Source organism: Camelina sativa, chromosome 3 (genome assembly GCF_000633955.1).
Source record: "Camelina sativa cultivar DH55 chromosome 3, Cs, whole genome shotgun sequence".
In the NCBI taxonomy this organism is placed as follows: Eukaryota; Viridiplantae; Streptophyta; class Magnoliopsida; order Brassicales; family Brassicaceae; genus Camelina; species Camelina sativa.
Window position 1 is genome coordinate 22,189,987 of NC_025687.1, and position 17,159 is coordinate 22,207,145.

The 17,159-nt window shown below is 36.5% G+C and overlaps 1 protein-coding gene across 1 annotated transcript; it reads right to left on the bottom strand.

Moving 5' to 3' along the window:
* On the bottom strand, positions 1-2,209 carry LOC104777713 (transcription factor MYB108-like). Its single transcript, XM_010502009.1, has 3 exons — positions 1,947-2,209; positions 948-1,077; positions 1-532 (listed from the first exon to the last, which is right to left on the bottom strand). Exons 1-3 carry the CDS (start codon positions 2,134-2,136, stop codon positions 133-135), a joined length of 720 nt encoding a protein of 239 aa, XP_010500311.1. The 5' UTR covers positions 2,137-2,209; the 3' UTR covers positions 1-132.

The window sequence follows — 17,159 nt, forward strand, 5'->3', positions numbered from 1 at the left end:
AGAAGCTTAAATGCTCTTTGAGACGACGAAACTTTCCAAACTATGTCGTATAATCACCGTAGGTGTATGCATGCGTGAATAACAAAACTATTTGTCTTATAATTAACTTTAATCAATCCAACAAATGAAATGCTACTCTAAGAGCCAGTTGTTGAGTTCGTCAAAACTCCACAAAGTCTCTAACGCATCTCCATCGTTGAACCAATCACCACCGTTTGAATCTAACTTCGTTCCATATTCCATCTGATCACCACCGTAGAAACTCGATCTCACGGACTCAGACGACGACGACGTATATGACGTGGCGGCAGTGGTTGCACTCGAGTATTGGTTAGGGACAGATTCGACATTTTGAGTGGATGCGATCCTCTCGAGGAGACGAGGCATCCAGTAATGTTTGATGATGTCTTTGAATTGCTTGCTGTTCACATCACATTTCAGAAGTTTTGCATGTTTTTGAACACGTGTTCTCCAATAATTCTTTATCTCGTTATCAGTTCTCCCCGGTAGATGTTGGGCAATCTTTGACCACCTTCAAGAAAAAGGAAATATATACGAATATCAAATTACTGAAATCTCAATCAATTCATCGTTATAAGATAATTCATCATGCTCTAAATTAAATGTTATTTAAAAATAATAATTACAATTCAATATAACACATTTAATTTTATATAATCCTTTTCGTGAATACAATAATTGCTGATAAAAAGAGTCTGATTTTTCTTATCTTAATTTCAAATATGATACAAATTTAGCATACTATCAGAATTCAACCAAGAAATTTCAAAGACGCATTGATTTGATTTTTTTTCAATTCTCTAATAACTGAATATTAAATTGCGTATTTCATAGAGACGTTTTAAATTTGCTTTCTCATCTCTCCTCTTTTAATAAGAAAATATGTATTAACTATAACTATGTCGATATAAATAATGGTTTCATACCGATTTCCCCAACGAGAATGGAGTTCAAGTATGATGAATTGTTCTTGGACAGATATGTCTCCACGGCGGATATCAGGACGGAGATAATTCAGCCACCGCAGTCGGCAACTCTTTCCTGTTCTGTTCAGTCCTGTCTCCATAGTAAATAATTCCAATAAATATATAAAACGTGAAATAGTACGTGCTTGTATTAGTCAATTTTATATTGTCACTATTACAATTTCTCAATTCAATAAAGATAACAATTAAATGAGAGGCTTTATCGTATTGGATGGTTGTGAAAGGTGTTTGAGTTCCACACTCAAAAAGGCTAGTACTGAAAAGAACTCCAAAGGAAAAAGTAAATAAATTTGGACCGACCAATCTGTTTCATACGAAAGTACACTTCTAATGATAATAATGAACTATGAAGATGTCAACTTGTTCTTTGTTACTCTACCAATTCTACAGAGGGAATTATATTTTGCCGACATGGAGAAGTCAAAGCCATAAGAAAAGTATTATCACTAGTTACGAAAAAATCATAGACTTTTTATGTATTTATATATTAAGTAAATAATATGTGATATAAACTAGGAATAAACATCGATAAGACGAAAAATACTTTTTATATCTACTCCTTTCATTTCAATTAGTTATCAGATTATTAACTTTATTACACTTTAGATGATATTGGGTACTCATAAAATCCGAAATGACTTTCTGATAAAAAAAAGAAGGATAGATTTAGTGGAAAATGTTTAAGAACAAAAAATGACTACTTCTACGTACTTGTTTGAAGAGCATATGAAGAGTGGTTCAATAGCAAAGTTTAATCATTTCAAACTAGTTATATACACAATATAATATCTATCGGGGAAGCTACGCTTGAGAAACCAATTGAGACAATTTGTTATGAACATATGACGATTAGTTATGATGATTTTATTGACATGGATCCAAGAAAGAATTACATCTTAATTGTATCATATTATAAACATCAAAATCTTAAGAAATTACCAGCCGAATGAGAGAGGAAGTTCCATTTTCCTTCACCATGAAGAGAAATATAACTGATGAGCTTCATGTCTTCTTCCACAGTCCATGGACCTCTCCTTGTTTCTATTTCAATCTTCTTCTTGAATTTTTTCACTTCTTCTTTCCGCTTTAGGGTTTCACAGTTTGAGGATTCTGTTCTACATATATTCATGCTTTGATAATTTTTAGAAACTTGAGAGGAGAGAATAATCTGATAAATATTTTGATGGTTGTTGAGGGTGAGAGTTTTCTGAAGGGGCATAAAGTGATCGAGTTTATAGGGTGGGTTTAATAGATTTTTTTTTTGTTTTTTTGTGCTTTATTTATCTGCATATATTATAAAAAATAGCAAACATTTGAAATCAGCATATTATAATATATAAATTATTACGAGAAGATAATATTGGAAGATAGTGTTCGCACAATTCCGCACTTAGTTATCTATATAAACAATGTTCTTTCTTATTGGGTTGTTTGAGTCAATCTTATTACTCTGTTATCAGAAAAGAAAAAAATAGTATTGAAAGTTTTCAAACAAAAAATCTCGTCATTTAAGTGCTTTGTGGAATCAGTAATTTTTTTCTATTAGACAATTTAATGATGTGATTAATTTGATAAAATTTACAAACATTAGTGATTAAATCTATAATTTTATAGCATCTGATAATTTATTTTGCTCATGACAAAAAAGGAAAGTTTTGGCCATAAAAGTATTAAAAAACATTAGCAATGCCTTATGCTTTCTAGATCTTTTGGTCATCATCATCAAACACTGAACTAAAGGTATATCAGTAGACACTTTGAAGTTGTTCATGCCAGCACCCTTTTCACTAACTTTATTTTTTTCAGAATCATATTCTACATCCTTCAACCCTCTATATGTATATCAAAAAAATTATGATAGGGTATATAACTATATATCAACCCAATTATATGTCAAAGTATCACCTACCTGGACATCAAAATATGCCCAACTATCGCAACCTCTGCGAACTATGAGAATTTTTTTCATGGTACAGTACCATGGCCGACTTGTAAATGAATTTCTTTTGCCTGTAAAATATTTGATGGGTTCGAAGGTAGATTATAGAAGGAACGAAAAATCAGTTGTTAAAGTGAAAAATGTATATCATCCATGTAAACTACAATCATAAAAGACATGAAAAAAAATATCTCTTACCCAAATTTAGTCCTTGATTACAGAAGTCAATTGATGTGCATTCCTATTACTTGATCATTGCCCTCATCGAGACAGAATTCATCAAAGAGACATGTAACTTAACCATCAGTCCCATCACTATATATTTTCTGATTTAGTTGAATATGTCCAATAAAAAAAAGGAAAAAACTTGACAACATGTTTAAAACATATGACTATATTAGCTTTTGATTCTTATATATGTCATCTGCCCGAGCTTTCTTACATTCCCTTGTTGTACTTTGAGGAAAACATATACGAAGCCGAACTAACTTGTCACCAAGAAATTATTCATGTACCAACCCCTCGAACGATCTTCAACCTCACCCTTTGAATTAGCATTTTATTCGCTTGTATGGCTATATTTGTGATGTTATCTTTGTTGTTGTCATCCCTTCTTGTTGGGTTTCTGAAAAAATTGTTTTGTGTGTCATCAGACGTTAATGCTCTTACGAAAAGAAAAGACCTCTAAGGTCGGCCAATGTATGCTTAAACGTTTTCAGTTTCAGTTTTTAGATTCACAAGTCACCAAATGGTAAGAAAAAGTTTAAGAGTATTACCAAAAATATAAGTTGAAATCATGTGATGAGTTAACTTTTCTTATATATTGTGTTTGATTTCAACAAGAAAGATACTTCAAGTGAGTAGGTAAAATAGTCATGGCATTGAAACGACAAACAAAAGTTTATTTAAACACACATAGCCCTTATAAAACCACATCACATTTGCTGGACATAATTTTCTAGCTAAAGAACACGCTTAGAAAATATTACGTACAACACGTTGATCTGTAGCCATCTAGCACTCTAAACTTTGTAATGTGGCCCATGTTTGCGATGTTTATCAAGTATAGCTTGAAACTTGTACCCAGAAATTCGAGTGAGTGGATACTTTTTCTCTTTTCATTAACCATGGTCTGAAAAAATAAAGAAGTTAATTAGAAGTGTTAGGAAAGCGAGGGTCAAATCTATAATCTTAATCACCTTGGTTAAACCCTGCTTGACTTGACCAATTCAAAGAAGATTTGAATATACCTTCGAGGCAATAATTAGTAGGAGTTGTATGCATGTTTTGCTTTTCCATGCTTTTTGAATATTCTCTTCCGAATCACAGGTTTGGAGGGTAGCAGCGCTTTCTTTCTTCACTTGATGACCTTGTTTGTATACACGCATACATCAATTTTGTTAGTATAAATCCAACTGCAAATAATAGAAAATGGAAAGTTGTACACCGTAATATGAGATTACCTAGAAAAAATTCAGAATAATATGTGGATGGGAGAATTAAGAAAGATTGACCCGATTGAGTTGAATGGATCGGTAGCAAAATGAAATATCCTCTTCTAAATCAAATGCCAATCTTTTCATCTCCGACTTAGTTTTCATGGCGCTTAAATCTGAACAGAAAAATACTATACATAGTCTTCATGGCGCTCTCCCCTTGCCTACTTCCTCTTCTTCAAAGAAAATGCATAGTATTCTTGTAAGGAACAAACTTTAAGTACCATACTTTTTTGACTCACCTACACAAAGTGTGACAAAGTCTAATGATAAAGTGGATCAACCGCAAATGCATCTGTTAGAAAGAATTGTTATTGAAATATATTTATTCAAAGTTTCTACGAAAGAGAGAAGGGAGTTAAGCTGTAAATTACCACTGCAAGTTCAGAATTCATGATCCAATATTACTATCTACTATTTGAGGTAGTGTTCTTGTATCAAAAACCTTCTTAAGGTCTATTTTTAAAATGCATGTTATATATAATGATTAAGAAAAAAAGGAAAGTGTTAATGAGTCACATGCTTTACTCGTTCAAAAACCAGACTCTATAAATTTCACTCTTCACATGGTCAATGATTTGCAGCTGCAAAAACAGAAGCACTGTAAAACAAAACAACAAAAAGAACATGGCAGGAAGTGAATTATAGATACACTAACCAGTCCTTTAGGATCATGCTCATCTTGTCTTTCTCCAGAGCTAGAGTTGTGCGAAGACAACTTAGAAGATTCAGAACCCAGATTCTTTGGATGATATATGATGTTTCATCTTTGGTAACGAATTAGCCAACAATATAGACTCTATGCAAAAGCGTTTGTACCTGCTCCGTAGCTCTCTAGCCTGCTTCCTCAAGTCTTTTCTTCTAGACAATTTTACTGTTAAGTTTCTCACTCAAATAATCTTCGGTCCATTCTATCCATGTATCTTCTCCGTCTGCTTCCTTAAATTAGTTAAAAGGAGATGAAAGAGTCAAGATTTATAATGTATATAGATGTAATCCATAAAAGAAAGAAAGAACAAAAGCCAAACGGAGTTCAGAATTAATGATGTAAATCTCTTACCTGCTTGGCTAGCAACTCATCTTCCGCCTGTAATAGCCAAAAACATTACAAACCTAATCAATTATAATGCATGGGTGTCAGTGTCACAAAAAATGTTTTTTTCTTAAATAATTACCTTATCTATTTGGTGATCCCTTTCACCTTCTTCGTTCCGCTAGCTAGCCTATCGATTTATTATTTTAGTTTTGCATGAATATGCCCCTTTCTTCGATTAGTTTCTCTATGTTTTTACACAACAATTGGAAAACCATTGACGGCTCTGGTGGCGATGGAATTTGGAAAACCATTGATGGGCCTCTCGTGGCTACGGTTCGTTTTTGGTGGAGACAAAATCTAGCCGCCGTTGATCGGATGGACAGTCGGCAGCCCCGTCTAAAAAAAAAGTTTGTCCCTACGCATACAATTTTTTAGGACCATTTTCAACATAAATTTTTACTTTCTTTTTTTCTGGTCCCTATTTGCTTAATGTTTTTTTTTTTATAAAAAATTATTGTCCCATGGCAATTGCCCCTCTCGCCCTAGCTATGAGCCGGAGCTGACAGTCGGATTGGAGAGGTAGCATTGAAAAAGCNTTTCTTCGATTAGTTTCTCTATGTTTTTACACAACAATTGGAAAACCATTGACGGCTCTGGTGGCGATGGAATTTGGAAAACCATTGATGGGCCTCTCGTGGCTACGGTTCGTTTTTGGTGGAGACAAAATCTAGCCGCCGTTGATCGGATGGACAGTCGGCAGCCCCGTCTAAAAAAAAAGTTTGTCCCTACGCATACAATTTTTTAGGACCATTTTCAACATAAATTTTTACTTTCTTTTTTTCTGGTCCCTATTTGCTTAATGTTTTTTTTTTTATAAAAAATTATTGTCCCATGGCAATTGCCCCTCTCGCCCTAGCTATGAGCCGGAGCTGACAATCGGATTGGAGAGGTAGCATTGAAAAAGCGAGTTAGATTAACTGATGGGGAGATTAAGTGATTCTTTAAAGTGGATTGTTAACTCAAGGGACGATGAATGATAAATCATTATAGTTCGATGATTAAGAAAAATAAGAGGAAGAAGAGTAGACATGTTTAGGCGATAATAATGATATTATAGATTTTTTAGAATAGAGTTTTTGCCTTTGCCATGTGGCAATCTAAAAATGAGTTTTAAAAATCTGATGAAATAACCCCTTTTATTAGTAAGTAGTTTATAAAAGTAATTGACAGTATTAATTAACTAAAATCATGTTATAATCTGTTGCGTGATAACAAAAAATTTTCTTTTTTCTTTTAAGACCGTTTTTCTAAACTAGTGGTTTTCATTAAGGTTAGAATCGAGATTTGACAGGGATAAAACACTCTCCCAATAGACCTTTTCATCCGATATACACATTTTTTGTATCTTTTCTGAAGAACTTGCAAAAAAGGTAATAGAGTTTCTTGAGTATTCTTGAATTTCAAGATTTCAAGTGATCGCTAGATTGTACAAAGGTTTTTTTTCGCTGATTATTCTGTGTAAAGTATCAAGATATAAAAAAAGAACAAGTTGATAGGTGAGAGGAGAACACTAGATCTCAGATCAGGAAATTATCAGTTAGAAAAAGCCATGTCGTCAGCCATGGATTGAGCTCTGATGGCTATGTCCCTGGAGGAGGATGACGTACTTTTCGAGATGCTTGACTTACTAGAATTCTTGTTCTGCGAACAAATTTTTTTGAGTTTAGTGGGAAGACCACAGAATCCCGCTTGTCAACCGATGGATCAGCTTATCTGTAACATGCCTCGAAAGTGGCAAAAGGTTGGAAGAACGAGAGGAGTGGCCTTATCAAAAGAAAGATTTCAGTTCTTTCTCGCTTCTGAACATGATTTAGTAGAGGTGCTAGAGAACGGAGTGCATACCTTCAATGAATGGATGATAGTAGTGGATCAATGGTAAGAGAACCCTCCAGATAATTATCTTCAACTGACGCCCATGTGGATCCAGTCATCCAGATGTGGAACCTGCCGATAAACTTCTATACCAAAAAAAGCTCTCACGGCCCTGGGAGAGGTGTTTGGGCAGGTCATAGAAGTAGCCTTTGATCCTGAGAAATCCCAACTACATGATTTTATTAGAGCATAACCATCCGTAATCCTATGAAAATGGATTCTGCAATAATATTTTAATATAATAATATCATTTAGTTTAAATTTTGTTTGTTTTTTAAAAATCAGCCAATCAAGTTATGACACTTAGCCAAAAGGAGGTGTGAGAGTGTCTATGCAAGTCTCTGACCAGACCTTGTGTCTCTCTCTTTTATCACCTTTTTATTACTTTTTTTTATTTTTTATTAGGTTGACACCAACCTCAGAATGACTGATGAAAATGCTCTTAGGGTTAAGGTTTATTCGATGTCCTGAGGCCTTTAAGAAGATCAAAGATTGTCAACCTACCAAATGGGGGATCAACTTCAGTGAATTTCGAGTATGAAAGAGTTCAAAAATATGTTTTGAATGTCAAAGGATGACAAACGAGAGAGAGTCGTGACCTATTATGATGATGAAGAAACAAGGAGAAGAAGATGCTAGGAAAGCAGGTACCCCTTTGACAAAACAGGGAAATGAGCCAGTGTTAAAGATGTATGATCCCTTGTATGGGGTGCTAAAAGAAAACCAAGTTGGATTAGATCCTACCTTTGGAAGACCTAAAATTTCACCAATATATTTTTTGAAGGGATAAGACAATATCTTAGAGTTTCGTCAGAAGAAGAAAAACTTCTTCGGATTGACAAGTTTAAATCTTTAGTCAAGGATGTGGAAAAGGATCTGTTTGCACAAAAGTCAGTCCTTAAGTTGGAGACTCTACCCTTTTTCCATCAAGATGTCAATAAAGGAAAGGGTTTTCAACTATGAACTTGCTGAAAGGGAGATGAGAGAAATAGCGATGATAATTTCTGACAGATGCTGGCAGCAGTAGAGGGAAAAGAGACAAATAATGGTTGATAGAAAAAGAGACAGGGAATGCTATGGAGGTGCCTGAAAATTTGTAGCCCTGGCTCCACCCTTTCCTAAAAATCCAACGGTTTATGGAGTCTTTCTCAATAATGCTGACTCCTCCGAGATTGCTACTACCAAAGCTAAACCAAAGCCGAAGGGTAGGAAAAAGCCGATGAAAAAATGTCAAAAAGCAGGTCATGGCTAAACCAATTATGGATTGTTGGGATATGGAGATTAGAGAGAGTAGTAAGATAGGATCTATGGTTAAAAGAAAAGGAGATGATGAGGGAACAAGCATTGCGAAACAGCCAAAGCTTAATCCTCAAGAGGTGGTCCCAAAGGGGGGACTGCCTAACCCTTAATAAGCATAATCAGCTGTAATTGTGAAGGATTGGGACGGTCTCATGACTTGGCAATTCCTCGTCTCAAGGAGAAACGTAAAAACCATTTTCCGTAGATGTTGTTCTTGATGGAAACTATGCATAAAAGAGTCGGTTTGGTGAATTTGCAATGTCTGTTAATGATCTTGTTTTTACAGTAGAACCGGTTGGGAAGTGCGAAGGTTTGGCGGTCTTCTATAAGAGTAGTGTAAAGGTGGATGTTCTGTTTGTAGATAAGAATTTATTGGATGCTCAAGTACAGTTTGGAGCATTCAATATCTTTGTTTCTTGCGTTTATGGTGATCCAAATAGGAAAAAAGGTCCTTCAGATGGGAAATATTATCAAAGATCGGAGTAGGTAGGAAAGATAATTGGTGCACCCTCAGGCGATCCGAATATCCGGGTTTTTTGGAGGTATCTGGATCCGGATCCGTATCCGGCGGATTCATTAGTTTGGTGAAAACCCTAGTTTTCTTGTGGGCTTTTAAAATTATGGGCTTATAAAGATACTAATATGGATCTTTTATGTGGACAAAGGCTTAAAAAACTATATATGGACCAGATCCGGATATTCGGCCCAAATATTTATTAATATCCGGATCTGTATCCGGATTTGCTATTTTGCTATCCGCCTCCAAATCCGTTCGATCGGATATTCGGTTTTTCGGAGCGAATATCAGACCCGAATCCGAATATCCGGCGGATCCAGATATTTGGTCTCAGGGCTAATGTTTGGTGATTTAAATGATCTTTTGCATAATGGGGAAAAGAATGGTGGGCCAAGAAGATGTGATTATGAGTTTAAACCCTTCACGGACACGTTAAGTGTGTGTGATATGGCTAAACTACCAAGTACAAGCAATAGATTTACTTGGGCTGGAAGGAGAGGAGATCATGGGATTCAATGTAGAATGGATAGATTTATTGGGAATCAAGAGTTATAAAACAGTTTCTAGTATCTAATCAGGCCTTTCTAGATATAAGGGGGTCAGATCACAGACCAGTATTGATAAAGTTGGTGGCCTCACAAGACGCTTATAGAGGGCAATTCAGTTTCTAGTATCTAATCTGCATAAAGAGGCTGGTAAGGTGATGGTTCTCAGATCTTGTAATAAACATAAAGTTGGATCTTGTGTTTCAGTGACGACAAGATTGATATTGCATAGAAAAGGTTTAATTGGATGGCAAAAGAACTCCTTGAATTCTAATGATAAAATAACACTCTTAGAAGCGGATTTTGAAAAAGAGTAATCAAAGATTTGGCCGGGACTTCAAAAGGTTCATATGTTACGAAGGTCTGGTCGGGTGTGATCTGGTCGTGTGTGAAGTAAGTGACGAAGGCAGCCAATGTTTCTTTTGTATTATGTCTTGTCGATGCTTCACTTCTCCTATTCTTTAGAAAATTTTAACCTAGCATCCATCAGTATATAATTCCAACATCACGTAATATTTAAGTCGTATACCTTTCTTGTTTAAAAGTAATCCCATCTTCGTGTTGAAGTACTTCAATGCCAATGTAAAAAGTCAATCTACAAAGATCACTCATCTCAAACTTAGAGGCCATTCCTCTTTTGAACTCTAGAATAATGCTTAGACTTGATCTCGTCATTAGTAGATCCTCCACATATGCGACTACAAGAAGAAGATGCTTTTTTCATGATTTCGATATAGAGAAGGATCCTTGAAGTACTTAAAAAAATAAAATCCTTAAGTTCTTAGTTTAGCTTGGGGTTCTATGCTCTCGGTGCTTGCTTTTGCCCATAGAGTGCCTTGTTTAGTTTTTATACCTTATCCTCACTCTTTAGTTACATATACTTCAGGCTGAGTAACAAACAATGTTTCTTTTAGCTCTCCATGAAGAAACAAAGTTTTTACATCCAAGTGATGTATTTCCTAGTCATTCGAAGCTGCTAGTGCAATGATAAACCAAACCGTTTCAATGAGTGCTACTGGCACAAAGACTTCATCAAAATCAACTCCATGTGTTTGCATATAACCTTTTACTACGAGTCTTGCCTAGTGTTTGTTAATACTTTCATCAGAATTACGCTTCAGTTTAAAAACCCACTTTAAACCTATTGGTTTGGCTACCATAGGAAGATCAACCAAATCCCAAGTTTTGTTAAGCTGTTATTGATGCAATCTCTTCGTCACAAGCATCCTTCCAAACTTCTTATTTTTCTGCCTCACTAAAATCCCATGGTTCCCCATCTATTACCATTAGGAGATGTTCGCTTTCAGCTTCAGCGAACAAAACATAGTCTCCTCAGTACTTTGTTTTTGTTTTTGGTCGCAATAAAGCTCGCAATTTAGACTATTCTTGTTTTAGTACACTCTCTGTTTCTGTTTCTATTTCAACTGTACCATTGTCATCTTCCTCCACATAGTCAGTTATCTTCTTCGTGTCTTTCTTCTTTGTATCTCTACATATCCCCATCATTAACATCTAAAAATCCATTGTTACCAAATTACTTGAAACTTATTCCAAATGTCCCACCATCTTCACGTGTCGCCCTTCCTCGATAACTTCAAGTCAATCTCTTACTTTCATCAAATATTACGTCTCTACTCACCACTACTTTCTTATTTATTGGATCAAACAACCGTTAAGCTTTTGAACCTAGTTCAATTCCAAGATGTACCAAGACTCATGACCTGTCATCAAGTTTCTTTATATGATGAGCCTCTGTTTTAGCGAAACACACACAACTAAACACTACAAGAAAACATGGAATTTCCGATTGCAAGTTGCGACTTAAAACACAGTCGCTAAATATAGCGACTGAATAGCGATTGTTTTGCTACTGAATGGCTACTAAAGTAAAATAGTCGCCTAGTAGACGCTAATTCGAGATTGATGCATAATGTCGCAGTTTAGTTGCCAATTTGCGACTAATTGCGAAACCAATATGACATTCGCCAAAAGTTGCGACTAAACAGCTACTCGTTAGCGACTGATATATTTTATTTGGACCTTAAACCAAAATTGGGCTGTAACAAAACGGCGAAAACCCAAATCGATCTCATCTTCATCTCCTAGAAAACCCTAATCCCTCATTTCTCTTCATCCCCGAGAAAACCCTTGAGAAAACCCTAGATCTGCATCCTTGTCCTAGTATCTCTCGATTTTGACGGCTGGAGTAAAGAAAAGAGGAGGAGGAAGAAGAAAACTCTCAAATCGAACCTCTGGAACCTCACAAATGGCGAATCGAAGACCCGCTACTCTTCCCAGCCAGTATGCCTTCACGTCGTCGAACCAGCGAGACCTAGACACTGATTCTATGGGAATTCATGTCCCAATCCTCCAGCCTCCAGCGAGACCTACACCTACTTACAGAGACTATCCACCTTTGACAAATCTGTTCGAGAACTCGAGGAGATTTCCGGGAGCAACCCCTTCCAGCGGAGCTCCAATCAGGCGTCCTTTTCCTCAACCTCTCGCCTCCGCGATGAATCCACCAGAATGCTCGAGTCAACTTTGAGAATCTCCTAAACCGTCAGTCACGAATCATCATCAACAGTCTCCTCAAGTCTCGAATCGACCTCGACAGTCTCCTCTACCTTGACAGTCTCCTCTACCTGGACAGTCTCCTCACATATCAAATCATCGACTACCCTCTTCTCAATCTGTTGAACCTCGACCAGCTTCTGCATCACATCACAGTTCTCAATCGCCTAACTCACATGAGGAAGAAGAAGCTGATTCTGAGGTTGACGATTTAAGGCAATCAAATCTCCCCGCTGATGTACTCGCTTCTTTACATGACATGCTTGTCCAAACAGGCCGTGAGTTGTATACCACTGACCTCTCTCCCTCATTAGAGCGTGGAACCACTTGGTAAGATAAGATTTTTTAGTTGATTAAATTAATTAGAATTTTTCTTGGATTAATTAGAATTTTTAGGTTTGTTTGTGTTTGGAACACTTGTATTTGTGTTTGATTAGAATTTTAAGAATTTGGTACTTTCGATTTGTTTATGTTTGAAGGTTTGTTTGTGTTTGATTAGAATTTTAAGAATTTGGTACTTTCGATTTGTTTATGTTTGAAGGTTTGTTTGTGTTTGATTAGAATTTTAAGAATTTGGTACTTTCGATTTGTTTATGTTTGAAGGTTTGTTTGTGTTTGATTAGAATTTTACTTTTGATTTGTTTGTGTTTGAAGGTTTGGTAAAGACAAGTCATCACTTACCCGAAAGATTACAAAAGTGTTTACAAACAAGTTTGATGGGACATATTACAGTTGGGGTTGTGTTCCTAATGTAAGAAGAGAAAAATACTTCTTGGAATTCGCTTAAATTCTACTCCTTTCAATTTGATTTCTGTATATGTATTTTGTTTGTTTGGTTTTTTTTTATCACTAACACTAGTCTTCTTTTGTAGAAAACACACACCTGGGATCCCTCACTAACCGGTGTGGTTAAAGAAAAGTTCTATACCAATTATCAAAACTATATGAAAGACATGGTTTCCAAGGCAGTAGCTCAGCGAGATCAAGTGAAACTGAGTTGGATTGAGAAATCTATTTGGAAAGAAATGTGTGACTATTGGAACGCAGAAGAAGCCATGGCAAAGAGTGCAACCACTTTAGCAGCTCGAATGTCTGACCGTAATGGTCTTGGCCCTCACAAGCATGTACCAGGTCCGAAGTCTTACTTACAAATCAAACAAGAGACGGTGAGTTACATCATAACCTTTTCATTGTTTAATTACTTGACATCAGATGGTTCCTAACCTTTTAATTGTTTAACATTTCAGGAAGTAGAATTAGGAAGACCGCCAACTATTCCTGAAGTATTTCTCAGGACTCATACCAAAAAAGATGGTACTTTTGTGGATAAGAAAGCGCAAGCAGTTCATGAGACATATAAGAAAAAAAGGAAAGCTAAGTTGGCTGCTCGGGATAATGATGAGTCTTCTGATGGTACTTCACGTCGATCAGAGCTATCTCACGAGGAGGATGATGAGCTCTTTCTTCAGGTAATTTGCTTCTTTCTAATAATCTATTAAGTTTTTCATTGTTAAGTAATTATGTTAACTTTTCTGTCTGTTTTGTTTATGCAGTCTACTTTCATAAGTGATAGAGGAACATACTTTGGAGGTGGAAGCTTAGGGAGTTACATTAACGGGAAGCGGAAGTTCCGTGGAAGCTCTTCTACTTTCACAAGCCTACAACAACAGCTTGAAGAAGCTAACCGCAAAATAGAGCAACAAGCAGCTCTACACGCAGAGCGTGACGCAGAGGCTTCACGGATTGCAGCTGAGGCTTTACGGGTTGCATCTGAGCAACAAGCAGAGATCTCACTCTTGGTGAGCTTCCTCAAGACTAACCCAAACTATGTCGCCTTCCTCGAGTCTCAAACCAATGAACCAAACCCTTCTGATGTTCAAAGTTAGGTTCCTTCTNCAAAAAAGATGGTACTTTTGTGGATAAGAAAGCGCAAGCAGTTCATGAGACATATAAGAAAAAAAGGAAAGCTAAGTTGGCTGCTCGGGATAATGATGAGTCTTCTGATGGTACTTCACGTCGATCAGAGCTATCTCACGAGGAGGATGATGAGCTCTTTCTTCAGGTAATTTGCTTCTTTCTAATAATCTATTAAGTTTTTCATTGTTAAGTAATTATGTTAACTTTTCTGTCTGTTTTGTTTATGCAGTCTACTTTCATAAGTGATAGAGGAACATACTTTGGAGGTGGAAGCTTAGGGAGTTACATTAACGGGAAGCGGAAGTTCCGTGGAAGCTCTTCTACTTTCACAAGCCTACAACAACAGCTTGAAGAAGCTAACCGCAAAATAGAGCAACAAGCAGCTCTACACGCAGAGCGTGACGCAGAGGCTTCACGGATTGCAGCTGAGGCTTTACGGGTTGCATCTGAGCAACAAGCAGAGATCTCACTCTTGGTGAGCTTCCTCAAGACTAACCCAAACTATGTCGCCTTCCTCGAGTCTCAAACCAATGAACCAAACCCTTCTGATGTTCAAAGTTAGGTTCCTTCTCTATCCCTCCTTCCCTCATGATTATGAAAACTTTTGTAATATTTGCGACTTGTACTCTTGGATGTTTGGATGTTTTCTGGAACTTATGTTGGATGTATGTTGAAACTTATGTCTTTGTTTAATTTCATGTTTTTTATGTTTAGTTATAGTTTTCATAATCAGTTTTGGTATTACAAAATCAAATAATTCATTTTTACCATAATTTTTTAAAAACATGATAATTAAACAGTTGTAAAACAATCACCGAAACGTACACAAATCAGTAACCAAAATAGTCGCAAATGAGTAACCTGATCAGTCGCTAAAGCGTTGCAATTCAGTCGCAACATTAGCGACTGTTTGGCGAGGGAAGAACGACCACAATTATCAGTCACCAACTAGTAGCTCCGTGTCGACTGTTTAGCGACTGATTATTTTTGTGATGCACTGTTTAGTGACTACGTATGTCAGTCGCCAATCAGTCATTAATAAGTAGTTTTCGACTGTATAGTGACTGTTTTTGTAGTCGGCAATTCCATGTTTTCTTGTTGTGAAAGACAAGTAAATGATCAACACTAGGCTTTCTTCCTTTAAAAAATTTGTATGGAATCTTTGTGTCCAAATCTCTGGTTGCAACACTATTAATTAGATACGTAGCATGTCTCACCGCTTCTCCCCAAAGATAATTTGGCATACCCATATGTTTCAGTATACTTCCAGTCATCTTTAAGAGTGTTCTATTACGGCAAATCAATATGTTTTGTTGAGGTGTGTATGCGTAGTTAAGTGTCTTGTAATATCAGAATCATCACAAAAAGCTTGAAATTTGTGAGACATAAACTCTCCTCCCCTATCTGTTCGAAACGTTTTAATAAAATCTCATGTTTCTTGTTCTACCGTTACCTTGGATTTCTTGAACTTTCCGAACGTGTCGCTCTTTTTCAAGAGTAGTGACCAAATATAGCGTGAGTGATATTCAATTAAGACAATGATATCTCTGTTTTGAGCAGACGTAGAGGGTGTAATATGACTGCAAAGATCTCCATGTTTGAGTTCAAGTATCTTTGATGCACAGAAAGATGTTGCTTAGGGAAAACCTTGCCTTGTTTGCTTTCTGAGGAAACATGAGACACATGTTTCCTTTCATTTGGTATACCAATAACTAGCTCCTTATGTACCATTTTCTTCATGGTTTTTATGCCAATGTGTCCTAACCTTTCATGTCATCTAGTGAAATCACTTTGTGCCATCAATTGCAGACATTTAGTAGTTTCACTACCTTCCCTGAGTACTTTGTAGAGACGATTTTTTGGATCATTTAGCCTTCATCAACAAGATACCGTTTCGATCATGCAATGTGAGATAGTTTTCTTTCATTCTTACGTCACACCCTGACTCTGTAGCCTGCCCGAGACTTATGATATTGCTCTTAAAATCTGGTATATAATAGTAATCCGCCAAAACTTTCTTGTCTCCATTCTTGGTGACAAAGAGAACTGAACATTTCCCTTTTATATCAATGGGTGTATCATCCCCGAACCGCACCTTACCCATGACCGTCTTGTCAAGTTTGGAGAAGTAAGTCAGATTTCCGGACATATGATTGCTTGCTCCATTATCAAGATACCAGACATTGATATCATGCTTTTCGAAATTGTTTGGCGTCACATTCTTCTCATTAAGGTATACTACTTCATGTATCATGAGTTCCTCAACTTCTTTACTATCATCACCTTCATTCTCTCATGTTTCTTGGAGTTTAAGCAATCGATCTAGACATTCTGATGCATAATGTCCTAGTTTATCACACTGAAAACAAATTACCCTAGACTTGTCTTGCTCTTACCTATATCTGCCATTCGATTGATTCCAATAACTTCCTCGTCCTCTCCCTCATCTGAAAAAAAATGTCCACCTTGATCTCTACCTCTTCCGCCTGAGCCGTAGTTCCCTTGGTAAGATTTTATGTCCATATTAGCATACATAAGCTTTCCTTGGTCGCTTGATTGTTCGTCTTCTTGTTCAGCAGAAATCCACTCTTCATAAGCTTTCAACCTTCCTACTATGTCTTCAAAGCTAGTGGTATTAAGATCAAGAACTTGTTCAGGTAAAGCAATGATATGTATGTATTGCTTCCATGGTAGGCTCATAAGAAATTTTTTGACAAGTTTTGGTTCTTCAATATTGTCCCCTAAGGCAGCAGATTTTGTTGACAATTCAGAGAGTTTACCTACGAAAGCATCGATGGTGTCGGTCTCTTTCATCTTGTGTCGGTCAAACTCGGCCATTAGAGTTTGTAAGTGTGTTTCTTTGAATCTATCCCATCCCAAACGGCTTTAGAGGTATC

Bases quoted from the DNA above. Each gene is read 5' to 3' on its own strand.
- LOC104777713 (XM_010502009.1), bottom strand. From the start codon at position 2,136: ATGAATATATGTAGAACAGAATCCTCAAACTGTGAAACCCTAAAGCGG. The intron at 1,078-1,946 runs GTAATTTCTTAA...CTATGGAGACAG, and splicing joins CTTCCTCTCTCATTCGGCTG to GACTGAACAGAACAGGAAAG. The intron at 533-947 runs GTATGAAACCAT...TTTTTCTTGAAG, and splicing joins CATTCTCGTTGGGGAAATCG to GTGGTCAAAGATTGCCCAAC.